Below are 26,929 nucleotides of genomic sequence, written 5' to 3' on the forward strand. Positions count from 1 at the left end.
TTATTAATCGTAGATATATAATTTTTTTATGATTATGAATCACATATATATATATATAATTATAAAACACATATATAAATACATCTCCCTTAGAAGAATTTACATTTATATAAGTATAAACGGCAAGAGTTTGTTTCATTGTAAAGGAAATATATTTCTTTTTTTTGTTGTAGAGAGAGAGAGAGAGAGAGAGAGCCAAAGCCATGCAGAAGAAGTATGTGGTTATCATGACACATGCAGAAGAATCCTCCATCGCCACCACCACCCATTCTTATTCCCTGAATGCCATATCCCTTCTAGAGTTGTAAGCCATTCGTATCTCCGCCTTTCCTTCTTCTCCTCCCTCACCCTTCGCTCTTCACAGCCGATCGTTTCAGACCAAACCCTCGTGCTTCTCACGTCACCAACACGATCATGGCCGTCTGTGGCAGCTTGAGCTCACTGTTCGAGAAGCCGATGCCGGAAAACCCCACGCTGATCGATTCCCTCTCTTCCCGGAATCAAATCATGCCCAACGAACCAGTCGACAACTCCTGCTTCACCGAGATCTTCGGCGAGATCCACTTCCAAGAGACGCCCGCGCCGCCGCCTGCCACCGCGGCCGACCGCGCCCCGTCGTTCGACTTGTCCGACCTCGACCAGAACTGCACGCGCGGCCGTGGCGACAAATCGTCCCTGGACTCTCTTCTCGGCCTGGACAAGAAGCAGGACGCATGTGACTCGAGCAGCAGCAGCAGCAACCGCGGCTTCCCTCCGAAGAAGTCGGACAAGCTGCAGCTGTGCACCGAACGCCTGGGGTCAGAGAGCTCCGATGGAGTCGATGACTTGATGAAGGACGGCGGCGACGAGTGGAGTCGCGGTCACCGGAAGGAGAAGGTCGACGCCGAAAGGGTTAACAGTGACGGTGGCCACCCGAGGAACTGCTCTGGTGCGAGAACGGAGCCCGGTGGGTTTCCACCGCCGATATCCTCGATAGGTCGCAGCGGCAAGTCATGGAGCTACTTCAGATCTTTCAGGCAGAACGGAAGGTTTGTTCTGAGAGAGGTCAGAATCCCCACGCAGGACTTGTTGCATGCTTCACGCGAAGATGGGCGGCTAAAACTGCAACTGCTCCATCCCGACGAAGACGAAGATGATGATGATGATGATGACGATGATGAGGAGGAGGAGCAAGAAGAGAAGGGTCAACAGCTTTGACTAGTTCTTGGTGATTGCCACACTCACCGAGAGTTCCTCCTCGAGGCAGCCTCTCTCCATCTTCTAATGACACAGCACAAAGAGAAAAGAAAGAAAGAAGGTGATCAGAAGAGTTGTTCACAGAGGTTTCTTCTCAGCACCAATAAGAATACAGTTTATGTGTACTGCTAGAGACGTGAAATTTAGGACTGAAGAAGAATTGCGCTTCATATGAATGGAGATTACTTGTCAGAATAACAATGACTAACATCTCTAATCAGTTCAAAAATATTTATGTTATCATCAAATATATATATTAAATTAGATTGTGTCTCATATGGAATGGCATCAGTGAAAAAAATTAAGATGATAGATAGCAAAGCAAAATCTCATTGGACTCCACTAAATATACATATAAATATATTTCTTATTAATATTTCACTGCTACTCACATAAAATAAAATAAATAAAAATAGGATATATTTCATCAAAATCTAATGTAACAATTTAGATTGATTGAACTATTCTAAGAGTACGTGACAGATAGATAGATAGTGAAAGGAATATTTTTCCTTTTTCTCCTTTTCCATAAAAAGAAAGATTGTGTTACTTTAATTGTAAGTAACACCTCAGACTTTGCTCATCAAAGAATAAAAGAGATATCTGCAGATCAGAGGGGAAATCAGATCTTCCAATGAGCACATCGATTAGATTTCATAGACTTGTTTCTCTTCATAGCCAATTTCCTGTGACATCAATCGAGCTTGGTATTTTATGGATTGAAATGGATCAGAATATGTAGCAGTGATGACTTTGAAGAGAGATTACTCGAATGAAGCATGTGAGGCACATTTTTATTCTTTTAATAAAATTAATTAGAAACTTTTCTCACACTAAACAAAATTATGAGAGACGCTAAAAAATGTACAATAAATAACTCATTCACACTCCCATCTCCTATCATCATCAGTGGGTGGCAAACACTCTTTTTGACTTCTTTTTTCTGGATTCACAGGTCTTTCCTGATTGCCATCATAAAGGAATCAATCCAGAGAAAAAGGAAGAAGAAGAAGAAGAAGAAGAAAGTACTGTTCATAACTTTATACTAGAGGAGGCAAATGGAAGTATATTGGCATTCCGAACTTTACAGCTACGAGACATATTGCATCACGGGAAACAGTGCAAAGCTTTCTATGGTTAGATCTTCATGAATGCAAATGGAGAGAATTTGTTGTCAGGTCATACATATCATATAAAGCCTTCGCATCATTCGTCGATAAGCATATTTCTTTTAGCTTTTTGGTGGGGAAATATGCCAATGTAGAGTTTTAGGTCTTGCATTAGATTCCTTGGACTTACGCAGGGCTGACGAACAACTGTTGTGTTCGTTGTCTTTTGTCTTGTGCTTGGATATCTATGTCTTTTCGATGATCTAAGCTTTTCGATATGAGTTGAGAACTCACCTCACTTGAGGGTATGTACATGTTTTCAGTCTAGATTTTTATATGAGAATAATGCCAGTCAATCATTCCATTCCTTCCACAATTGGCACAACTTTGAACTTGCATTTGCTCAGAATCACACATTAATTACCCCAACCTAATTGGATCCCAAGTATGGCATGAAACTCCAAGTTGGCACCACTAGCAATCGACCTAACTACGTTATCATATCTCGTCAAAGAACCGAAGAATTCATCTAGCAATTCACTATGAGGACAATAAGTCCCCAACTATAAAATTGGGAAGAGACACTAACTCACTGTAGAACCAAAAATTACTTTGAGGAGGAGGCTGAACTCCTCAACTCGGATCATTAATGTCCTCTATATAACAATAGTGATCGATATAGTTTAGATCATCATCTAGTTCGATGCATTTGGCTTTTGCAAGTGACTTACATCGTCTAGATGTCTTCTACTTCATTTAGATTTACAAACGACTCCATCTACCCTCTTAGGATGATCAATTTATGTGTGACATTCAATCTGAAAATTTTGATAAAGCAACGTTCCTAGGTAGTTAATACCTCTTTGACTTACAATGCTATTCATGTAAGGTTGACCCTAACCATAGTCTCTACTTACCATATGTTTATGAAGTTTTTAACTCTACTATAAGGAGTTCAAAAATAACTCTAAACAATCCTTGAGATGAATCAAGATTTCAATTCTACCATAAATTATTGGTTGAAGTATTTTTTTTGATTTAGAAACGACCTAATCACATGATTAGAATTGATGTTATTCTTATAAAAAATAAGAGGGTGGAGCTCATCAACTTTCTAAGGACAAATATCAAAGTGTGATTAGGTCGATTCTGATCGCAACACATAATCGACCCAATATCATTTATCATATTCATAAAACATAAATATCATAAATCATATTGATATATATTATTTTTATTTTAATTATATTTTAGATATAATTTAATATACATAAAACTCGGACATTAATACCTCTAACCTTGAACCATTTCTTTATCGGAAGATAATATGCATGTAAAACAAAAGAGGTCTTATAAAGCAAATTACATCACATGAAGTTGGTGCTAGTTTAAAGGTGAAATATTGATGAGAATAAAGAATGACATGAAATTCAATTACGGTAATGATGCCTAGCAATAGTCATAATTATTTAGAAAACAAAATCTCCGTATTCTTTTTATTAACGCAATCGGTGTTGTTTTAAGATCCGATAACCCGCAATTTAGTTCGGATTCGGGTTGGATTTGCGGGTTATTTGGGCCCGTCGATATATTTGCATCGTTAGATCACATCTTGAAGCGGAACCAAGTGGCGCTTAAACCCCGTGATGACCCGCGACGGCAGCCTCGGGCGGCGATGCCTCGCGAGCGTCGCCGTCGCCCGCCGCTCCCCTTGCGACGTGCTCCCCGCCGCAGCCTTCTCCTCCTCCTCCTCCACCTCCACTCCACGGCAGGCTGCCGATTCCCTTGAACTAGATGCGGATGCCATCGCCGCCTCCGTGCGCTGTTGCCGTTGGCCTGCTCTCGACCCCCTTCTACCCCGCCTCTCCCATCCTCTCCTCTCCGCCGTCCTCCTCCGCCTCCGCCCCTCCCCCGACCTCATCCCCCGCTTCCTCCACCGCGTTGGACTCCACCGCCTCGATCTCCGCTCCCTCTCTACCGCCGCCGCAATCCTCTCCTCCCTCCGCCCGCCCAACCCCGCCCTCCAACTCCTCAAGAAAGCCATCAGCGCCCGCCGCTCCGACCTCCCAAAGCATCTCTTCGACGCCCTTGTCGAAGCCCACCAGGAGCTCGAGCTCTCTGACCCCCCTGTGGTGTTCGATCTGTTGCTCAAGGCCTACGCCGACGCCGGAGAGCCGGAGAGAGCTCTGCAAGTGTTCTATCTCATGAAAGATGCCAACTTTGTTCCAAGGATCGAGTCTTGCAACGCTTTGTTGAGCGCGTTCTTGAAGTCGGATCACAAAGACAGAGCTTGGGTTTTGTATGCCGAAATGTTTCGTATGAGGATTCCCTCGACTGTTGTGACGTTCAACATCATGATCAATGTGTTGTGCAAGGAAGGGAAGCTCAAAAAGGCTAAAGCTTTCATGCAGCACATGGAGAGCTTTGGGGTTTGGCCGACAGTCATCACCTATAACACCATTATACATGGGCATTGCTCACGCGGCAAGGTCCAAATGGGTATCGAGATGTTGGATATCATGAGGGAGAAGGCGATTGAGCCCGATTCCTACACCTATGGCACACTCATTTCTGGGCTGTGCAAGGAAGGGCGGCTGCAAGATGCATCGATGATGTTTGTTGAAATGCAAGACAGAGGTTTGGTCCCAACTGCCGTAACCTACAATGCTTTGATTGATGGGTGCTGCAACAAGGGAAACTTGGATGATTCATTTAGGTACAGGGATGAGATGGTGGAGAAGGGAATCGAGCCAACTGTGTGCACCTACAATTTGCTTGTTCATGCTTTGTTCATGGAGGGGTGGAACGAGGAGGCTCATACTTTGATTAAAGAGATGGAACAAAAAGGAATGGTACCTGATGCAATCACATTTAACATTTTGATCAATGGGTACTGCAAGGAAGGGAATGCCGATAAGGCATTCAAGATGTTTGAGGAGATGAAAGGGAAAGGGATTCGTCCAACTAGGGTAACTTACACTTCCTTGATTTACGGTTTTTGTAAGAAAAACCGATTAGCTGAGGCCGATGGTTTATTTAAAGAGGCCATGCATAAGGGTTTGTTGCCGGATCTCGTGATGTATAATGCATTAATTGATGGACATTGTGGTGGTGGAAAAATGGAGCGAGCTTTCGAGCTTCTGAAGGAGCTGGAGAGAAAAAAGATAGCTCCTGATGAAGTTACTTTCAATTCACTGATGAGGGGGCTCTGTTTGTTGGGAAAAGTTGAAGAGGCCCGTGGACTAATTGACGAGATGACCAGACGGGGGATCATACCTGATCTTGTTAGTTATAATACTTTAATCAGTGGTTATAGCAGAAGAGGTGATGTGAAGGATGCTTTAAGTGTAAGAGATTTAATGCTGAGTAGGGGTTTCAATCCTACACTTATAACATACAATGCCCTGATACAAGGTTTGTGTAAAAATGGGGAAGGCGATCATGCTGAGCAGCTTCTTAAGGAGATGGTGAGCAAAGGTATCACTCCTGTTGACAGTACGTACATGGCACTGATTGAGGGCCTCGGCGATGGCAAGAACACAATAAAGAATGAGTAACGTTAATGTGTCAAGCTCATGTCCACCAAATTCAATGGTGAAACTGCTGCAGCACATCTTCGTCGTAACTTATCTGAACTTATACTCGATCATTTGATGAAATCTGTCCAGTTATATCATGGATAGTTGGCTCCTTGCTGACACATTATACTGAAGGTGTCAAGGTGTTCATTTCTTGGTGATTGGTATTTATATGTCCCTAAGGAATTGTTTTGAGTCACCATCCACTAGGTAGAGAAGGCATAGGCACTTGTTTTTATTTGTTTGATGAGTTAATCAGAGACATTGTAATCCATATTGTAGCATGAAAAATGGTTCTGGAAATTAGTTGGATATTAATAGTTCAGAAACCAAGTGAATTCAATTATTATTTTTTTTGCTGGATGTTCAGACCTTTTCCATCTTGGTGGCAGTTTAGTGCACAATTGAACAACGTATGTTCTTGCTTAGGTATCTTAAGATTAATACTTGATTACGACTTAGCAAAGCATTGTGTTGTGTGATCTAAGATGAACTGCTGCTATATGTTATGACCAATATCTTTGATGGTATCATCTGCTAAGGCTGTTTCCTTTGGTGTGACTTGTGGACTGGTCAAACTAGGCATTGGAATATGAAACTTGGTCAAATGGATCTGACTTTTTGGAAAAGCCTTTATTGTGATAAACAACACAGTAACACAATCAGAAGAAAGTCGAGGACTTAATGTTCTGTGCATTTGCAGATTATTCATATTTCCTTTACAGAAGCAGGTAGAATTAGTCCACATAATTTCTCCAGCGATTACTAGCATACTTCAATTTATATGTTTGAAAGTACCAATGTCAAAACTATCAATATCTACTGGGAGTGACAATTTGGCAGTTAGTTCAAAACTTGTGGTTTCAATCCATAAACATTATCTTAAATTATGAACTCTTAAATTTTGAAAGACAAGTGATGGCATTTGAATCCCAAGTTTGTTTTAAAAAAAAAATCCCAAATTTGGTTTGATTTGGTTAAGTTTTGATTGAACCCAATCAAAAACATAGATCGTGCTATCAACATTGAAGGTGTTTATCAGATAACTTAATTGACACATCTTAAAATAAATAAATAAATCAAATAAGATTTTGAATCCCTTTTTTTTAATAAATGATAAGTATCATAGATGCATGTATTACATAAATATTTTCTATTATAGTGGTTAGCAATTCAGAGTCCAAAAGCATGTTTAAAGTAGATAATTCGGGGACGTATATACAAAAGGTCAAGAAGGGATCATTGGAGTGATTAGAGGTTGTCTCCTTACAAAATATTTCATGAAATATTCTGTCCCTTTGTGATAGCTCATATTCAACACAATGAAGAGAGGGTTTACTTTTTTTTATTACTTACCTCCACACTCATACATATTAATTTGAGTGTCGAAGGAATCGAATCGGAAAAACCTTTCCCTATTTATATCTTTGTACAGGTAGTTTGACGTTTCTATCTCGGACAATCATGCACATATGTATTTAGATCATATCATGATATTTTTTCTCATCATGATATAAATAATTTATATTAAGATATTATGAATTTGTGAAAAAATATATAAGATTCAATTCTAATGTATCAATTCTAACCTCGTGGTCATTGCGCTAAAATGAAGGATGAATACGTAAATCACTTCCTGTAGAGAGACGTATATGTAATTTTGTCTACGCTATAAGAGAACCGGTACTTAAACCCTAGCCGCCGCTCGCTTCTGTCTTATTTTTGCCTTCTTCCTCCGCTGCCGCCTCTTCCGTTCCTCTTCGATGGCATTCGCAGCCATCGACGGAACGGAGAAGCGGTGCGTCCTCCTCGACTTGCTGTTGTACTTACAGTAGATGTCTGATCTTCCTTGTTGACATCGAACGGTTCTTTTGCGCATCCAATGATGCCATTCTATATGCCTTCATTTGTCACATCGTTGTTGATCCAAGGCTTGTGTTTTAGATCTGTTAATTGTGTTTCTCTCCCGTTTCTCATTTTGAACTATAATCTCTAGTGGCCTCATTTCCCCCTTCTTCGCCTTTGATCTGTTGCTTCAATTCATTTGGAGCACTTAATGATGGCCTCAGTAGTGGCAGTTGTTTTCGACCAATGTTATACTTCACCTGATCGGTTGTCATGTGTTTCTCTCTTTAACCTTCGATTGTGTTGTTGATTCTAATAGGTTGCTTGCTTAATGAGTCCTTTAATTTTGTGGCTGCAAATGAAATAGTTCATTTCGAGTAAGTTCTTATCGTTGGTTAGATAATTTGCTCCTGAATTTTTAAGAGAGCAAGTTGTACACCATTGATGTACTTTAAAAAAGGATATGATGGCTTAATTGTAAAAGGTCTGAGCAAGAGGACATATATGATTGCAATGAGATGGTTTTGGGCCAAAGGAAGAGGACCCTTGCCCTTGCTCAAGTTGTAGCACTGTGGTTGTCGCAAGCTCTTCTACATTAAGTGGATCATGCTTGTGCATGACAATGGGTTGGAGAAAAGAAAAAGGCGTGGGCTGCATTTTAATTATGAATGTTGGCCTAGACTTCTCCCTATATACCGAGTAGGATGCTAGAAACCATCTGACTGCGGTCATGTTTTCTTCATTGATCAAATTTCTAGGCTGATCCTTGGACACTTACATCAACTTTGCTGTTTTAGTTTTCTTTCTTGAAAGGTTGTCTGTAACTTGAGATTTCATGTGTTGTTGGCACTGATTTTGATGGTGGCGTCTACCATTATGTTATTTTCTAGATAAGGAAGCTGCCACAAAAATGATTGTTTTTCCCCATGTTCTAGTGTTCTACACAATTTTTTGGATAAATGATTGCTTATTGGTTATGAACTTTAGGATCAGTCAACTTTATATTTTTCATACAAGTGATACATTCTTTTCTTTGTGACAGTGAAATTTTGCATTTTTCTGGTTGTTTATTAATGGTTAATTACATATTCTATTAATGTAATGCGTAAAAATTGGTTTCCTGCATGATCCAAAGAAAGCATGTATCTGTACTCCTATATGGTAATTCCAATCATGCAAAACTAGTTTTGCTTACTGTTTCAGTTTGAAAAGATGATAGTTTTTGAACTGGGTATTTTTAGAAAAGTGGATTGTTTTGCTTTTGGATGTGCTTGGTTCGGTTTTGGTTATCAACCATTAACAAATTGGCACAATGCAGACTGAACCAAATGCATATGCATGTTTGGTTAATTCAATTCATAAGCTTCCCGTTTGGCCATTGGAATTCTTTCGATCAGGGCTTGGCTCCATTTTCCCCTCTCATGGTTGTCCACTAGATTCCTCTGTCCTCTTTCTTCATCTCATTCTTTTCTCCCATAGCCAGATGCTAACCCTAATCATAGTCTTTTCTTTGCCCTCTTCCTCATGGATAATCCACAGTTGCTGCAACCCTTGCAGTCCTTCCTGGTAGCTGTGGAGGGGTCTGACAATATGATTTGGTGGTTTTAAGTTGGCGCTGATCGACCGAGCAGCAGGGGTTGCTTGGTAGATCAAATTGGAGCACTATAGGGTGAGGCTTGAACCAGGATTGGAGATGCTACAGTGGTGGCTTTGGTCTCTTTGCTCTTGTTAAGGTGGCAGTGAAGCCCGGGTACTGTTGATGATGTGGGGGCATTCCAGTGAAGAGCAGCCAAGATGAAAGAGCTGAAACAATGACAGAGGCCAACTATGTGTGAGAAAGGGCAAGTTTTCCATTCCACCCTTGAAGTTGATACAAGATGAGAAGCTTGCTCTTTTGTATCAGCTTGTTGTCTTGGAAGGTCTTCTTGATGAAGTGAACCTCCCACTAGGACAAATTTGTCGCATGATTTGGTATTCTCTTGAGATCTATCATCTGGAACTTGCAATTTTGGACAATTGATAGAGCTGAGACTGACGTCTGGAATGTGTGTACTCCATTAATTATCGTTCGATTGCCAGAGTGGAATATGGTGATGGTGCTTGGAAGTTTATATACAATATGAAGTGTCTCTCATCAGATTCATCGTTGTCCTCCATGTATAGGAAAGAATTATTGGAGCACTTGAAACTTCCGATGACCGACTGATTTGTTTTCTTCCCTCATGTTAAAGCTAATGACCAGTCAAGATGATTTCCTTCCTGTTTCTTCAACTCGAGAATTATTTTCCCCAACAAATTGATTTGCAACTCAAATGTGGGGACTAAGGCCTTCTCCTGGTCTGCTGTTTGCGACCACCGAATTTTCTATGCATAACATGGGCTGTGAAACTTCCTTTGTCCTTGGAGAATCAAGGAATGCTACAGGCCGCGGATGTGTGAATTTTGTGGCCATGGCCATGGCTTGATTATTCCATAAATGACCTCTATTTGGGTGAGACTGACTTGTCTTAGACTCGGTAATGACAAGAATCCTTTATTTCTTCGTCTACAAGCAAACGATTCTATTATCTTTGGTCACCGATGTACATGACATTGTATGGTTGGTTTCATTATTATGCTTCAAAATTGTTGAAATTGATTTATATTTTTGTAAATCCTTAATTAATGTACTCATTAATAATGTAGGCAAAGACAAGTTGGATTTTATATTTGAAAATTAGGAATATTTTTTTAATTGTTTGTAACCTTAATTGTTTTAAATCATCCAAATAATATTTTTTTAATTGTAGATTGATGTGAAGATTTTTTTCTCTCTCCTTTTTCTCTGACTTTTGGATCAATTTTGACGACTGATTTGGGCATGGCATTGACTGTAGGTACCAATTAAACGTGCCCACTAATTTCTATTTAGACTCGCACTTTGCTTGGTTGACATCTAATAGGTATAGATATATGATTATTATATAAACCATTGTGCTTCACTGAGATGTCCCCCGAAAGCTAGGAGAAGTTGGATGAAGCTGCTCCTATTGGAGTCTCTCACATCACTTCTCTTCTACTCTAAGAAGACGAGACATCTCACAACCTGCCAAACTCAGATGAGGGAGTCACCTTGACGAGCAAATAAGCTAGTGAATTGTCTCCTCTAGGCGACGACCACATCAGTTATCAATCCGCAAGCCGAGGGATTACCAAGACTTTTGCGGCCCAACGCGCAATTTCGGCAGCTTGCTTGTCCTCCATCTCCAAGCAATTCCATCTCTGCCACACTCGTGAGCTGTAAGTGCTCGACAAAATGCGGCTTCTGAAAGGCACTTAGCAGATGTTATGTCATTGTTCCTTAGTTTTGCATCTTAAGAATCATTTCGGTGGTGTCACTGAGGCCAGCCAAGGCAACGAGAAGATGATAAATAAGGCTGGGTTTGGTGGCATAGTAGTCGGATGGAATGGATTACTTATCATTCCTGAAAGATGAGGACATAATTCCTTGCTTGTGTATTCAATTAAATTATTAGCAAGCAATATAAAGTCAATAAAACCTACAGGAAAAATTAAGTGTTGTAGACTTGTATTGTAGAATCTTAGAGTCTATAAGTATTTTTGATTTCTTAGTACGAAGCAGATCACTCGGAGAATCAAGATACTTGGAGAACAAGGATTTCGGATATGAAAAAATAAAAAATAAAAAATTACTAAAGATTTAGGATTTGTTACACTAGTATAGTATTATCTTAGGCATCTCAGGCTCTTTGGTGTAAGATGGTGTTGAAATAACACATTTTGCATACTGTTGGGGCATTTTTCTAAGCAAATAAAGAGAGTCTGAGATTTTTTTTTGAAGATTATATAAGAGAATGTTCTATGCATTGTATTTTATTATTCTTACATATAGTGAAGAAATTTTTGCCTTCGTGGGAATCAGCAAGAAATCTTGAAGCCTGCAAATTTTGTTTTAACATTTTAGATTTGTATTTTATTATTGATTACCCTAACTGTTCCTTTGGTATCCTCTTCATTTCTGTATCTGATTTGGAAAGTCAAGTCAAAATATAAAACGGAAGATTTAGGTAGAGCAGACACTCCATCTCTTGATATCTACTTTTAAGAGAAGGATTCCTGATCAAAAAATTTTGTCAAAGTGTTCTTCCATTTTTCGGAGCTGAAGGAACTGTTTTGCCAAATTGTTAGGGAGTTGGACAAGCAAAGGAATGCAACTTCTCCCCAAACTTCTGAACTTTAAAATCTCTTTCAAGATTTATGAACTTAAAACATCTTCAAAGGAGAATAGATTTTGGGTGGAGGTCAATACCTATTAATAGAGATGAAGTTGTTGATGTCCTGATCAGTTCGTCGTGGCCTGGATCCGTATGCATTGAGATACTTTTGAGATTATTCGAGATGCTTCTAAGGTACAAATGTTGAGTTTTTAAGGTGTTACCTACATGAAGATTGAGGTCGGGAGGGGTTTTCCAACTCAGTTCCTCCGAGATATATGAGTGTGGACATGCGTGGTCAAAAAAGATAATTATTCATTTTATTATGTTAAAGATGAGCTTTATACATGGTCGTACTAGTCGTAAAGAGGTAAAAGATTTTATGAAATATTCTACAGGAAAGTAACCCTAATTGCCTCCAACAGCTTGACCTCTTGTCCAGATGGGCGACGAGGAGAGGGTAACGCCTTGGACTCTTGCGCACGTGGGTAGATGGGTGGAGGGTGGCTTCCGCTTTCTCCTTCCACCCTAGACACTACAGGGCGGTCATATATTGGATGAAGATTGGTTGACAGTATACTCTCTATCATTTATCCCCGTCAATCGGGGTTCTCACGAGATGGGTCCGAAGTGTAACGTTTAGTTCATCTAACACGTCAAGTTTATACCTCTTTAATCTATTATCGACCTGGTGGCATGTTTAGTTCATTATGCTTGAAAGTTGCTAATGGCGATCCATCATTGACCTACCCCTTGTATCGTCAAGGAACGCACCTTGATCAAATGGGGTTGGGTTTCCGGACCTCCCCATCTTTTCCCGACCTCCACACCTCGGGTGAAGGTGGGGGTTAAATTTTCTAACCTTCACACCTTGTCAAAGTGGGGGTCGGGTTTCTCGATCTCCTTGCCTCGATGTAGCCACATCAAACTTACTCTCATGCAGGTTAGGTTTTCTTGACTCATATGTCTTTAACACATCTCATCTTATGCCTTTCGTCATGACAGGTTTCTTATTATGTGGGTTGATTTTTCTTGACTCACGCACTTCGGACACATTTTATCTTGTGCCTTCTACTGTGATAGGTTTCATATTATATGGGTTGGCTTTTCTCGACTCATATGCATCAGGTATATTTTGTCTTATGCCTCCCGCTGTGGTGAGTTTTTTCTTATGGGGGTTGAGTTTTTTCGACTGGCGTGCCTCGAACATATTTCTTCTTATATAAGTTGGGCTTTTTTGACTCATGCATATAAGACACATTTTATCTTGTGCCTTCCCTTGTAACAAATTTCTTTTATACTTTTTGAGGTGGTCTTCGCACATTGGTCACTAATACTCTTTTCGAGATAGTCTTGTCACTTTTATGCTTTCCGAGGTAGTTTTTATATATTAGTCATTTTGTATTTTTCAAGGTGCTCATTTGTTTTTGACTTATAGCATCAACATTACGTCATAACCCATCTTGACCATGTAGGAGATGCTAGCTTTGTTATTGAACAACAACCCCTCGTGATCAACAATCTCCATGAGGAGGTAGAGGGGTTAAATTGGAAAAGGGGAGACCTAACGCTTGTTGTTGAGGCAAAGGCTCGAGAAATTATGCTGGCGAAGCAACTAAAAGAGGCCGAGCGATGCCTCATCGAGAGCTAAGTTCGATGATGGCACACAACTATGAGCTCGTCGAGTAAGTTGTGAGAGGTTTCAAGAGGCGACAGATCCTTTTCTTGTCTTGTTAGGTATTGGTCTTTATTGAATTATCGAGTCCACCTACCCGAATTAGTCCCTGTGTCTTTTCCTTATATCATCGGGTTCGTCCACTTGACCAGTCTCTACCTTAGTAGACTAATATCTCATTTTGGATGTAGAATTCTGACTGAGTTGGTGTAGTCTTTTCAAGTAATGAAACTTTCTTTCCTTAACTTGCAACACCTATACCTTGAAAATATATATTTTTTACAATTGACGTCAAAGACATGATAGACCAAGGCTTAATACTCGAGGCATAGTAACCCAGGCCTAACCCTAAGGGATGCCTCAGGGATAGAACCTCTTCAAGTTTGCAATGTGTCATGTCCTTAGAGACACCGCTCATTCTGTTGTCCTAAGATGATAGGTTCCGTCTCGAACAATCTCGATGACTCGATATGACGCTTTCTAATTCGGCATTAGCTTATCCTGGGATTTAGTTGGGTCATTGACTTCAGTTTTTTAAAGCACCAGCTCTTGTCTAAGGGTGCTTCAAATGACGGCTCCACTAACTCATGACGTAGGACGAACTTGATGAAGTTTCGAGGGTCCATAGGTGACATCTTAGGTTGGGTCCTCTTAAGTAGGGAGATCACTATCAGGTAGCACTAGCGTGACTCTCTTAGGTTGCTTCTAAGCTCTCTAATGTCGATCCTTATCGAGAACTTCATCACCATATGGTAGGTCAACACCATTGCCCTAAATCTATTTAGTAGGTCAACACCATCGCCCTAAGTCTATTTAGTAGGTCAACACCATTGCCCTAAGTCTATTTAGGTCAACACCATCACCATAGTGTGGACCATATGGTAGGTCAACACCATTGACTTATGATCATATTGTATGTCGAGGAGATATTCACCATCATAAATTTAATAATATTATTTTGGAGCAAGCCTCGTCTCTGAATATGTCATGTAGATTTACGGTCCCGAGAGATGAGATAGAGTCGTCAATGAACCTCGTCAACGAAGAAGTCCTAGGGGTAAGGTTGTCAGTTGACAACTCGAGTTTCTAAAGAGTATCAAAATAAAGGATATCAACAAAGATACCTATTGTCAATCATGACTCTCTTCACTCGAGCGTTGATCATCCACATTGAAACTATTAAGGCATCATCATGATTCGGGTCCAAGTACTTTATCTTTTCCTTCTTGAAGGTTATCTCTAAGGCGTCCTCTATCCTAGTGACAATTCTTTGTCATAGTTGTAATCCCAATTGAACTGACAGTATTTGGATTTGTCACTTTTCGCTAATAAGGTCTTCATTGGGCAGTGGTCTTTTAAGAACCCTTTCTCTTTTATCTAAAAAAAACTTCAGTTCTAGTCATATTTAGGGGAGTTAGTTGGGACCATGGGTGAGGTAACTCGAGTAGTTCATTTCTCCTTCACCGTGGTGACCTTGGGTTCGAGGCTGATTTTGGCCACTCATGCTTCAACTTCTTGTGCGACTTCTTACGCTTGTCCAAGACCATTGCCATATCAATGATGTATTGATTGAACCTTTGACGTACCTTTGGTATAATTATCGGTGGTCTATCTATCAATGACTAGAAGAGGCGAGACGGCTTTAGCCCCATTATAAAAGCATGTATTATGAGTAACGAATGGGTATCTAGCATGCTTAGAATCTCACTCATGAATTGAGTGATGAAGTTTATGAGCATTTCTTCCTCTTTCTACCTAAGTCCGAGGATCGATGCCACTTGTGGCCATGGGTGTATATTCTCGATGAAGTGAATTTCGAACTCCTTTGTGAGTTAGGCAAAATAATTGATGGAAAGTAGCTTTAGGCGAGCATATCATTCATGTGTTGATCTCTTAATGTGGTTAGGAAAGTGTGACACATCAAGGCGTTTGAAGTATCGTACAACCACATTTGGACATAAAAAGTTATAAAGTGTTCCATCGAGTCGACATTACCATTAAACACCTCCGAGGATGGGAGGAGGAAGTTGGTTGGAATTGATTCCTCCTAGATTTTCTGGGTGAACGATGATCGACCCAAGATGGGGTCGACCAATGCTTCTTCTTTTGATCGTTAGAACTCTCATCGCATTTCCTCTAAATGTTAGTCCATCTACCATAGTTAGATCTGCAAGGAATCCTCTATCGATTCAGCCTTCGATTCAAGCAGGGTAGAGTGGTGGTGCGGTTTACTAAATTCCACACTTGGGGAGCAAAGTGCTCCCTCAATCAACAATTCAACGAGCCTCGAGCACTCTTTAGATGTCGATACTACATTGGGTCAAGGAACCTTGATGGGTGCCAATGTTAGTCGCGATAGAGCTAATGATGATGGTTGAGTTGGTGACACCACCTATTGGGTTAACTGAGAAAAAAGTAGAGTGACGACCTGCATTATGTTTGTTAGCATCTCACTTGCTGAGTGAGATTTAAGAACACCTCGGTGGAAACGATCAGGTGGCTTGGGATCGTCCCTAAGGGTAAGAGACCCTGATCATTGAATAGATGCTGGTATCATATCAATGTCTATGTTGAGGTGGATGCACCAATACGTGGAAAGGGTGGCTATTGGCTCCTCTTATGTGAAAGTACTATGAGTTAGTAGCAAAGTCTTTTCGCTCAAGCATTTATTGAGACGGTTGACAGGTGATTGTTCTTACAACATCGGGCAAGGTTAATTCGATATAGTCCGGACCCATATGCGTAAGATTATCCGAGGTGTCTTCAATATGAAAATATCGAGCTCCTAAGGTCCCACATATTTGAAAATCGAGGTTGGGAGAGATTTCTCGATCCAATCAATTCGTCACTTAAGTTAGTAACATGAGGTATATCAATGTGGACGTGAATGATAAAAAAAGATAACTCTCCTTTTTATTCTATTGAAGATGAACCTTTATATTTGGTTGTAAAAAGATAAATTATTTCATTAAATATTCTACTGAAAGGTAGCCTTAAATCTTCTCCAATAATTTTTCGTTGATCTTTTATCTATATAGACAATATAAGAGTGGAAGGATAATCCTTAATCGTCTACCTTTACCTACGTGAATACATAAATAGAAAATGACATAATCTTGGAATAAGAATTAAGTTTTGAAATACTCCCCGTCACCTACCACCTTACTAAGACAACCCGCAGCTTCCTTCTCTGTATACAATTCTTAGCCTACCAACCACGTTCCTCACATCTATTCTACAAATATTTACTCTCATATATATTATACATCAAACATAAATACAAATTTTTTGTAACTATTTGTATTAGGCACAATAAAAGTTAGTAGGCAATTCGTCCATTTATTATTTTTCTTTCATGGTTAGGTGGAATCACCAATCACCTAGTTGAGAGAAACTTGTGCATATGATACATGCAAGAACTATAAGCTATTCTTCTCTTTAATCTTCTTTACTTCTCCAAGTACTAACTTGAGCTATTCTATCATATTCTTTACTGTACATCACCTGCTTCATCTGTTTTATATTATCCAACTAGTATGAATCCTTATCATCTGAAAAATTCAAGTCAATAGTGCAACATATTGAAATGGATTTCTAGAAACAGAATAAGAATCACCATGACAATTTAGCTGAGTTAGCATTACCAATCATTTATCTAAGTTATATTTGATCATGTTCTATAACATGATGTGTTATGTATGTGGTATGCTCCAATGATTCAGTCCTATTTTTAATTATTAGAAGGTGGTGGCATTGCAAGAGCCTCCATTTTGCACTCTGCTTCAGCTGAATCTTTTGGTTTACATGCAGAAGTAGATAGCAAGGGAAAGATTATCCAAACCTTTTAAATTAATGTTTGGAGTTGATAAAATCAATTGTACTTTCAATTCCTTAGTTTTAGTTCAAGTTTCATTGAGTTTGAGATGTCTAAGGTAAATTGAATTCATTTGTATCAGATGTTCTCTTGCATGATGACATTGTGGTGGGAAAATAAAGAATAATTAGTCATTAAATCTCAATAATTTTAGATTTTTTTTTGCCCAAATCATGTGACTAAGTTAGGTGACACTTAATTGGATGGGTGGTTAATTTTCCCATATAATCTCATGCAGAAATGGATCAGTGATGAACAAATAATATCAAATAAATTATATCTATCCATAAGCAAAATTAGAATATAAATAATTTATTAATGAGATAAAATAAGGCTAAATTTATTAGATAAAGAGCAAGATATCATTTTTATTATTGATTTTTATGATATATTCAAATTAAAAAAAAAAAAATTAAGTTGTTCATGGCTTTCTTTTTTGTTATTTATGGATAAATTGCTACAAAAAATAACTTAAACGGAGCATATATTTACCGTTCACGCTACCATTTTCGTTTCCTTATGTTTGATTTGGTTCAGAGCGCTCTGCTGTTCCCCGTGACGTACATTTGACTCCTGACGCTTTATCCGACCTACAAAACCCTAACCCTAGTACAGATCCATCGATCCGCCATCTCCGTATCACAATCCCAGGCTCCGCTTGGTGGTTCACGATGAGGCCGTAGCCTTGGTTCCTTGATCGGTGTCGGCGTTGGTGGTGGATCGACTTCCGGTATTGCTCTTCTCTTGTTGATCCATTCTCAGTCGAGTCCAACGAGCCTTTTGCTGGTTTTCGCAGCTCGATTTCTTCTGGGCAGCTGTCCCTTCTCTTCCCCGTCTTTTCTACTCGATTTGGTGACAATGCGAGTGGCTAATCAGCACCTACTCTTTTTCTGTCCCTGTTGGTTTATGTGGAATTTGCTCGTTGTTTCTCTGTGCTGTGATGTGATGTACTTTCCTTTGGTTATTGATTTGGTCGGGAAAGAGAAAGGCGTGTTTTTTTGTGCAATCAGTTGAAATGTCCGTAGTTTTCTTTTAAATGTCTTGTTTGGATCTTCCTACTTTGTCCCTATTCTTTTCCTTCAGTAATTGAAACATCCAGTCTAAACTTGTGTTTTTTGTCCGGAGCCACAGATTTCGTGATTATAGTGTGGAATAAATAAATAAGGGATTTTGGAATTTCAGACAATTGTTGGTCTTGTTTAACTACAGCATGTCCGAACAATGATATTTTTCTAATGTAATTTTTTCATGCAATCGATGGCTAAAACATGAAACTAGCTTTGGATTTCTTCATTCTCCATATAACTTTTGATTTGTTACTGTAACAAGTGTTTCTTTTCCCCAATAATTATTATACTTTCTTGTAATGCAGTGTAACCCTATTTCGGGAAATCATTATACTGGTTCTGCAAGTATAAGAATACGTACAGTAATTAAATCTATAAAGACAAGCTTGATGTTAGATGTTACTTTTTCGCTACCATTTGATGGTTATCTGAGAGATGGGCTAGTCATTTGATATCTGATCTTGCCCTTGAGGTAGGCTATTTGAGCCATCACCCAGTGATGGGCTCGTCTGGTGGAGCTTCTGAGATTATTGAATCAGGTGAAGAATCAAACTTGGCCAGTCGTTACGGTGGATCTAAGACACTGAGTATTAAGTTTAAACCGAATGCACGAGATGGCAAGTCCCAGGATGTGGAAGATGACCTTCATGAACTTGTGAGGGCAATAGATCTCAGGACATCATCAAGGGTTATCGGTCCTTCTTGTCAGCTAGGGGTTGACTTGTTGAGGAAGAATGCGTTGAAGAAGCCAGTCAAAATTGGAGCTTCTCGGCCATCAGGAATAGAAATATCAGAGTCTGTCACCTTAAAGCAGGCTTTGAGAAGGTTATGCATTTCCCAGGCATCAGAGATGGCTGCTATGAAGAGGTTATCAAAACCTGCTGGGTTATCTGGGAGCTCTGAAGCTGGAACAATCAAGAGGCTTTATGCATCTGTGGTGATTCAGTCAAGCGACTCTGGCCTTCCTCTAAATGGAGAACAGAGAAATTTGGTCAAAATATCCATTGTGCCTGAAAAGGTTGCAGCAGATTCATCAAAAAAGGCAACTGCATTTGGTCAAGTGCGGAATTTGGAATCATGTAATTCGAGTGCTGTTTCATCTCCTCTAGCTGCAGTTACGCCAAAGGTAACTAAGATCAGAATCCAAGATGTAATTAAACCTACATTAGAAGAGCTCTGTGAATTTCAATCAGCTGCAATACAAATAGAAAACAAGGGGAAATCTGTTTCCAAAACACCTGTTTCTAGTTCACAGGCTGTTGTTGCATCAACCAAACTTATCATGACCCCATATTTAACCAAACCAGTACATAGGAATAATACCACCAAAAAGAAAAGAAAGCCTGAGCCAATTTCAGTACCCAGTGGTTCCATCAAAGGCAGTGAAGTTGAAAAAAGTGGTGTTACTACATCCAGAACCAAACTACAGTTTTCTAAGGAACCTGTTGTTCCTGCATGTGTGGCAATGCCTACAGCTGGATCATGTTGTCCCAAGAAACCTGTCGCTCCTGCATATGGCACTATGAATCCATCTGTCAAAATTAATATGGAAGATGTTGATAGTGGTGCAAGCAAAATTTTTTCCAGCCCAAATATCCATGGCAGTGGTAGAGTAGGTGGTTCGAAGGCAAGTGAATTATCTAGCTCAAGAGAAAAAGGGGAGTGCTCCCATAGTTCTAAAAGCAGCATTGGGGACTACAGCAGCAGCACTAGCTTCAGTGAAGAGAGCAATCAGAGTGGTTTTAGTGTTAAAAGCTGTAGGCCTCACATGTCCAAGGATGTGAAATGGGTGGCCATCCATCGCAACCTAATTCAACTAGGAAGCTTAGGCTTAAAGAACTTTAAGCTTCTCAAGCGACTTGGATGTGGAGATATTGGAACTGTTTATCTTGCTGAGCTTGTTGGTTCTGAATGCTTATTTGCATTGAAGGTGATGGATATTGAATTTCTGATCAGCAGGAAAAAGATGCTGAGAGCGCAAACAGAAAGAGAGATATTGCAAATGCTGGATCATCCATTCCTTCCTACCCTCTATGCTCATTTTACAACGGATAACCTCTCATGTTTAGTTATGGAGTATTGTCCAGGCGGTGACCTGCATGTCCTCCGACAAAAGCAACCTAGAAGGAGTTTCGCTGAGACTGCTGCTAGGTGTGTAAAATAATTGATGCTTCATTGCTTTAGTATATCATTTTCATCTCGAAAGCAATTTTAGTTGTTGAGATCCATTGTTTTGGTTCCATTGATACCATGTCATGATTGGCAACTGGAAATAGACTAGTATGGGAATTGAAGCATTTGATAAATTATAAATGCAAATCTTTCTAACATCGAGCCCGGTCAAGATTGATTCATCTTCTCAACTTATGTTCTTCCAAGTAACAACAGAAAGAATCTTGTACAAGACACCTTCAAAGTAGAGATTATTTGAGCTAAGACAAACCACCCATAAGGAACCATTATTTTATTAGTTGGAAGCAAACTTCTGGCTAATGTCAGATGTGTTAAACAACAGATTTTCTTCTATTTTTAGGTATTTGTGGAAGCACTGTTGCTCATCTGGTTTTCAATCCTTTTATCAATTCAAACATAGCAGTCTTCTTGGAAAATTTGAACCATTTGCCTGTGTAGCATATGCAGAATTCAGATAGAATTAATTAGGGTTTTGTTGATGTGTAGTGTTGTTGGTTGTTGTAAACCAAAATTATGAATGGATTATGGACTAAAAATCTGACAGTGGACCTTGGTGGTTCAGTCCAATTTTCTGCTTGCATGCTAGGCTTCTTAGAAAAATGATATTTCATTTTACTTTTTCAATTGAGCGTTCACGTCCATGCTGGAATAGAACCTGCAATTATTCTGTATTGCTTTTGCCACATGTTGCCTCTTAAATCTACAAACTCATTCTTAGCTATGATTACTGCAGGTTTTATGTTGCAGAAGTCCTCCTTGCTCTGGAATACCTGCACATGTTGGGTGTGATTTACCGTGATCTCAAACCAGAAAACATCCTGGTTCGTGAAGATGGTCACATCATGCTTTCTGATTTTGACTTGTCTCTCAGGTGCTCTGTAAGCCCAACCCTTCTCAGATCATCATCGTTAGGTACACAAGAGACAGTAAGGCTATCAGGACCCTGTGCTGAGAATAGCTGCATTGACCCTCTTTGTATCCGGCCATCTTGTGTTCAAGTTTCTTGCTTCACTCCTCGATTGGAATCTTCCACAGTAGCAAAGACACGGAAGCTAAAATCTGACGGGCAGGGGCAGGTAAGACCGCTTCTGCAACTTGTGGTCGAACCCACTGGTGCACGCTCCAACTCCTTTGTTGGGACCCATGAATACCTTGCTCCTGAGATTATCAGAGGAGATGGACATGGAAGTGCTGTGGATTGGTGGACCTTTGGGATCTTACTATATGAGTTGCTTTATGGTATAACACCCTTCAGAGGACCTGGAAATGAGGAAACACTGGCTAATGTGGTTTCTCAGAGCTTGAAGTTCCCTGACAACCCATCTGTTAGCTCTCATGCAAGAGATTTAATTAGAGGCCTTCTAGTGAAGGAGCCAGAAAGTAGACTTGGATCAGTCACAGGAGCTGCTGAGATTAAACAGCATCCATTCTTCGAAGGATTGAATTGGGCGCTGATACGTTCTGCTGCACCACCAGAGATACCGAGAAGCCATGATTGTGCGACCCCCACAGTTTTTCATAAGAAAAAAGAAGGCAAGTGTCTTGATTTCAGGGCTTATGGAGAGGATGTGGAGTTCGAGCTCTTTTAGTTAAATTCTCAACTCTAAGTGGAAGAATGTACTAGGCATGAAAGAAGCCATGAGTTTGCAACCCATGGGGTTTTTCATTAGGGGAAAGAACGTCAGTGCCTCCATTTTTGGGGGATATGGAATTTGAGCTTTGGAAGAGTGGACTTGGTCTGAAAGAAGCCACAATTTGCGACTCCCTCATGCTGTTTCCTAAGAAAAAGGAAGGCGAGTGTGTCGATTCCAGGGCCAATGGAGAGTATGCGGAATTTGTGCTCTTTTATATAAATTCTTGGCTCTAAATGGAAGAGTGTAGTTGGTTTGGAAGAAGCCAATGTATTGAGATCCTTAACAAGGATAAAGAAGATTAGTGTTCCAATTTTAGGTTTTACGGAGATTGAGCTCTTCAACCCTAAATGGAAGGATGTACTTTGGCTTGGTGGCCTTTGCCCATTATCAGTTCCCACATGTTGTGACACTATCTATGATGTAAATGTAGGTCTAGATTCTTGTACCTCGTCAATTACATGAATATGTTTCTCAGAAAATGAGTGTTGTATATGCTCTTATTATTCTTGACTTTTTGTCTTGTCAACTAAATCCATTTGTCTTGGTGGCGTACAGCAGCAATTTTGTGCAGTTTATTGACAAGTAATAATATTGTATATAAATAAATGTCTGAAGTCTCAGGAAATTTTTTGAAAAGTTATACCTCCTAGTAGAAGAGAGTCATTCGAGTTTGAACCTAATTTTTCTTCTTTTAGCTCCCTGTTTCTATATTTTCCTTAGAGATAATGTCTGAGCTGAGCTATTTGGGGTTGACCTGATGGACCTTTTTACTGTCATTGAATTTTGTCAAAAATTATATTCTTAGATAAAAATTAGTATTTAAATTTTTATTTATAATTTTTAATAAATATTTCTGGATTGCATTCTATTTATTCTTATACCATAAATAACAATTGTTTCATATCTATAGAATGTCACCCATTTTATCTTGTTATTTTTAAAAATAAAAATAGTTATTTTTCTGAGTAACTACACACATAAATCTAATAATTAAATATTAAACTCCTTCATTATTTATTATTCAACTGAATATGATTTTATTTAAGAGATGAGCCATTGTCAAATTATTTAACTTTCAAACTATTAGATTCTAACGGGATTAGCATTGATTGAAATTAGAGATTTAAGTAGGATGAAGAATTTTTTAGTAAAATAGGATTCGTTTTATAAATATATATCCTGAATTATGGTATATGTCATATTTTATATAAGATTAACAGTATATTACCAAATCAATTTAGATTATTAGGTACTTGGTTATGCATTGTCAGATTAACCTTGAATTGGGCTGCTAAGATAAGAAGAAAAGGATTCAAACAGTAGTTTCCCATGATTAAGGGATTAACACTAAAACTAAACCTAAGGTTTCAGATTGCATTATGGCTAATCATCAGGTAGCTTGATGATTACAACCCTCGCAAGAAAGAGAAATGGGGGGGCAAAGTTGATGAGACCCGGGCATTGTCTTGGCGTGGCAGCTGCTGCAGCACTACAATGATCAGTGACTGGCCACCACCCACTCGAGTTGAGAGAGACTGCATAGTGGCCGCTTCACATGAAAGCAAAGCAAACTCCTCACTCTGCTGCTGTCCTGCATACATGCAGAGACATCATCCCTCACCCATGACAATAACTTGTTGCCAAAGCTTTTTACTCATCAAGCATGGATTGCAAGAACTCGTTGTCAAAGCTTTTACCCATCAAACTAAAGTTATGGATCGGATTTGGAGAGGCAGAAACGAATCTTAGTTCTATATCAAGGAATGTCGTATTAAGAATATGACATTCCTTGGCATATTCTTAGTTCCATGGATTCCAGCTGGTGGTAGCTGATCCATTGCATCCTCGTGTGTGTGTGTGTGTGTGTGTCTGCCTTGCCCTCTACGGTTCTCAACCTGAAGCCTCCACTCGCCTTCCTCTCTACTCCACAGACGTCTTCTCAAAAGATATATGTAGCTTTGAGTCCAAGAAAACCCTACGAGCAATGCTAATAGTGGCAGTCCACCCACTGCTGATGGAAACACCTGACGCTTGACCCAAATCAACACTTGTGATTAGGTAGTCACCCGTTTGCGTTGCATGTGGATGCATGATAAGGAAGAGCACTTGCTTGACACCACCGGTCTCTCGTATATAGAGAGGAGGAGATGAGAGAGCAGAGTTCTATTGGGTTCTGAGACAGCTGCTCTCTGCGACGTCAGGGATGCAGTCTCCGACTCCTCCTGCACAGGAGCAGCAGCAGCAGCAGCATCTGGTTCTACGAATCAGGAACTCCGCGCATAGCCATAGAGAGAGCGCATCAGAAGAGGAGCGGGAAGATGAGGAAGCATCAAGAACAGCCCTGTCGACCTTCCGGGCCAAGGAAGAAGAGATTGAGAGGAAGAAGATGGAGGTCAGGGAGAAGGTGTTCGCCCAGTTGGGCCGCGTGGAGGAGGAAAGCAAACGACTGGCCGTGATCCAAAAGGTACGTCTTTGACTCACTCCACTGGTTCGATTCGATTCATTCACGCCATCTTCACGCTTCTTCGCACGCCAGGAACTTGAAGCGATAGCGGATCCAACGAGGAAGGAGGTGTCAGCCATACGCAAGAAGATAGACGCTGTCAACCGCGAACTGAAGCCTCTCGGCCACAACTGCCTCAAGAAGGTAAAGACATCGAACGACTGCTGACCTTCAGATCATCGAACCATCGCCATGGTTCCTTAACTTGCATGCGTTGATGAAGGAGAAGGAGTACAAGGAAGCTCTTGAAGCCTTTAATGGGAAGAACAGGGAGAAGGCGCAACTGGTGAACAGACTGATAGAGGTCGGCGCTCGGAACTCGAAGCATTTTGGATTTGAGTTTTGATTGACTGATTGGTTAGATGTGGTGTTAGCAGTTGGTCAGCGAGAGCGAGAGGTTGAGGATGAAGAAGCTGGAGGAGCTGGGCAAGACGGTGGACTCTCTTCGATGACCCATGGATTGCTCGTTGCAGTGCTTGGATCTCCCATGGCGGACTTGAATTGGTTCTCCTCATTCTCTTCTTTAGATTGTGTGATTTGGCACGGTTTGATGAGTGTAATAAGCTGATTGAGATATTGAAATCACTTCTCAAGTGTCTTTAAAGTCGATGGTGGATAGTGGAAACATTAAAAAAAAAAATTTCTTTTTCCGAAGACGATAATAATAAAAAAGAAAAGAAAAGAAGGAAAAATCTATGCTCATTCAAAAACAAAATCAGCTAGCCAATGGACAGATTTATTCATTTACGGATGTCATACATAAATACTTTGATACTAGATTTATAAACTTAGAAGTTTCAAATCTAGCAATGCCGATCAGGAATGACAGCCAACCTTACGATGACTATTAAATATTGATAGAGATTATCTGCTCTCGATGTCATGAGAGGAATATCTCATGTGTTTTTGCTTAGATAAATCCCTAGCTATAGTTATTCAAATTAAGAGAGAAAGAGTTCTTAGGAGAATTCGATTAGAGTGAGACTCGAGTAGAAACTATATGGGCTTGATAGCATCATACTCGGTATACGGTCTCTAGGATATTAGAGGGATAAGGGACTATAGATACATGGTAACTGATGACAGATATGTCCAATTGATTGGATTCTCCTATATCGTCTAGGGACTACGACGCAATGGCTTAGTACATATAGTTGAGTAAATTATTAGGGAGATAATAATTCACTAAGCTAGAAGGAGTTCTGACATATATGACTCACGGCCAGCTTGATATTGGGTTTAAAGGATCACACATATATGATAGGTGTTGTGACGAGTAGAGATTCGAATATGAGATATCTATTGGAGCTCATATCTTATTGGATATCCAATAAATCCCTGAATTATTAGATCCTATAGATGATATCCAATAAGAGCCAATAAGAGATTATTAGGTAGAGACCCACTAATCTAAGAGGCTTGGGTAGTTGGATAGAGATCCAGTACCCAATAGGGCAAGATCTATTAAGGTTAAGTTGAGAGGGTACCTCTATAAATAAGAGAAAATCAAAGGACCATATACTAGACCGGTTTTAGCTGCCACTTACTATTTTTCTCTTTTCCCTCTCCTCCTCAACCTGCAACCCCTATTTGGGGCATGTGTGTTGGGAAATCTAGGGGCAACATCGTATGCGTAGCAGAAGAATAGAAAACAAAAATCCTCAAATTTTCCATAAATAGTGTTTATCGTCATGTAAAGATTGATGCGCAAAATTCATAAAATCAAAAACTGCATATATTAAAGATTGTGTTTTACCTAAGGAGATCGTATATCCTTAAATCCCTACATATTTGTAGGAGAGGATGGAGGAAGTCAAGCGTCATACTCTTTAGTGGTCATCTATACAGCAAGGCTGCAACGACACTCCGCAAATCTTCAAGCCTACTATCTAAGGATGAGAAGAGGAGAGAAGAATATGAGATGATAACTAGAGAAGCTCTAGCCTACGAGCCTTTAGTTCCCTCATATTTATAAAGGTCCCCCATCAACATAACCTTAAT

General features: G+C 39.8%; 4 protein-coding genes and 1 long non-coding RNA gene across 7 annotated transcripts; all 5 read left to right on the top strand.

Moving 5' to 3' along the window:
- Positions 1-296: 296 nt before the first annotated feature.
- Positions 297-1,512, top strand: LOC108953584 (protein FAF-like, chloroplastic). Its single transcript, XM_018830186.2, has one exon. It carries the CDS (start codon positions 415-417, stop codon positions 1,195-1,197), a length of 783 nt encoding a protein of 260 aa, XP_018685731.2. The 5' UTR covers positions 297-414; the 3' UTR covers positions 1,198-1,512.
- A 2,456-nt stretch (positions 1,513-3,968) lies between these two features.
- LOC103994712 (pentatricopeptide repeat-containing protein At2g15630, mitochondrial) lies at positions 3,969-6,286 on the top strand. Its single transcript, XM_009415131.3, has one exon. The coding sequence runs from the start codon at positions 3,992-3,994 to the stop codon at positions 5,900-5,902; it is 1,911 nt and encodes a 636-aa protein (XP_009413406.2). The 5' UTR covers positions 3,969-3,991; the 3' UTR covers positions 5,903-6,286.
- A 1,352-nt stretch (positions 6,287-7,638) lies between these two features.
- Positions 7,639-10,412, top strand: LOC103994756 (uncharacterized). Of its 2 annotated transcripts, none has more exons than XR_010475978.1 (2): positions 7,639-7,721; positions 9,326-10,412. It is a non-coding gene; the product is annotated as an uncharacterized LOC103994756 (long non-coding RNA). The 2 variants fall into 2 exon arrangements; XR_010475977.1 differs by having other exon boundaries at positions 7,642-7,721; positions 9,308-10,412.
- A 7,605-nt stretch (positions 10,413-18,017) lies between these two features.
- LOC103994711 (serine/threonine-protein kinase D6PK-like) lies at positions 18,018-23,067 on the top strand. The gene is made up of 3 exons (XM_009415128.3): positions 18,018-18,261; positions 18,904-20,749; positions 21,525-23,067. Exons 2-3 carry the CDS (start codon positions 19,098-19,100, stop codon positions 22,378-22,380), a joined length of 2,508 nt encoding a protein of 835 aa, XP_009413403.2. The 5' UTR covers positions 18,018-18,261; positions 18,904-19,097; the 3' UTR covers positions 22,381-23,067.
- Positions 23,068-24,475: 1,408 nt separating this feature from the next.
- LOC103994710 (uncharacterized) lies at positions 24,476-25,532 on the top strand. Of its 2 annotated transcripts, none has more exons than XM_009415126.3 (4): positions 24,476-24,889; positions 24,962-25,072; positions 25,152-25,232; positions 25,306-25,532. In XM_009415126.3, the coding sequence occupies exons 1-4, from the start codon at positions 24,629-24,631 to the stop codon at positions 25,378-25,380; spliced, it is 528 nt and encodes a 175-aa protein (XP_009413401.1). In that variant the 5' UTR covers positions 24,476-24,628; the 3' UTR covers positions 25,381-25,532. The 2 variants fall into 2 exon arrangements, with proteins under 2 accessions (XP_009413401.1, XP_009413402.1); XM_009415127.3 differs by having other exon boundaries at positions 25,158-25,232.
- Positions 25,533-26,929: the final 1,397 nt, after the last annotated feature.

Source organism: Musa acuminata, chromosome BXJ1-8 (assembly GCF_036884655.1).
Source record: "Musa acuminata AAA Group cultivar baxijiao chromosome BXJ1-8, Cavendish_Baxijiao_AAA, whole genome shotgun sequence".
NCBI lineage: Eukaryota > Viridiplantae > Streptophyta > Magnoliopsida > Zingiberales > Musaceae > Musa > Musa acuminata.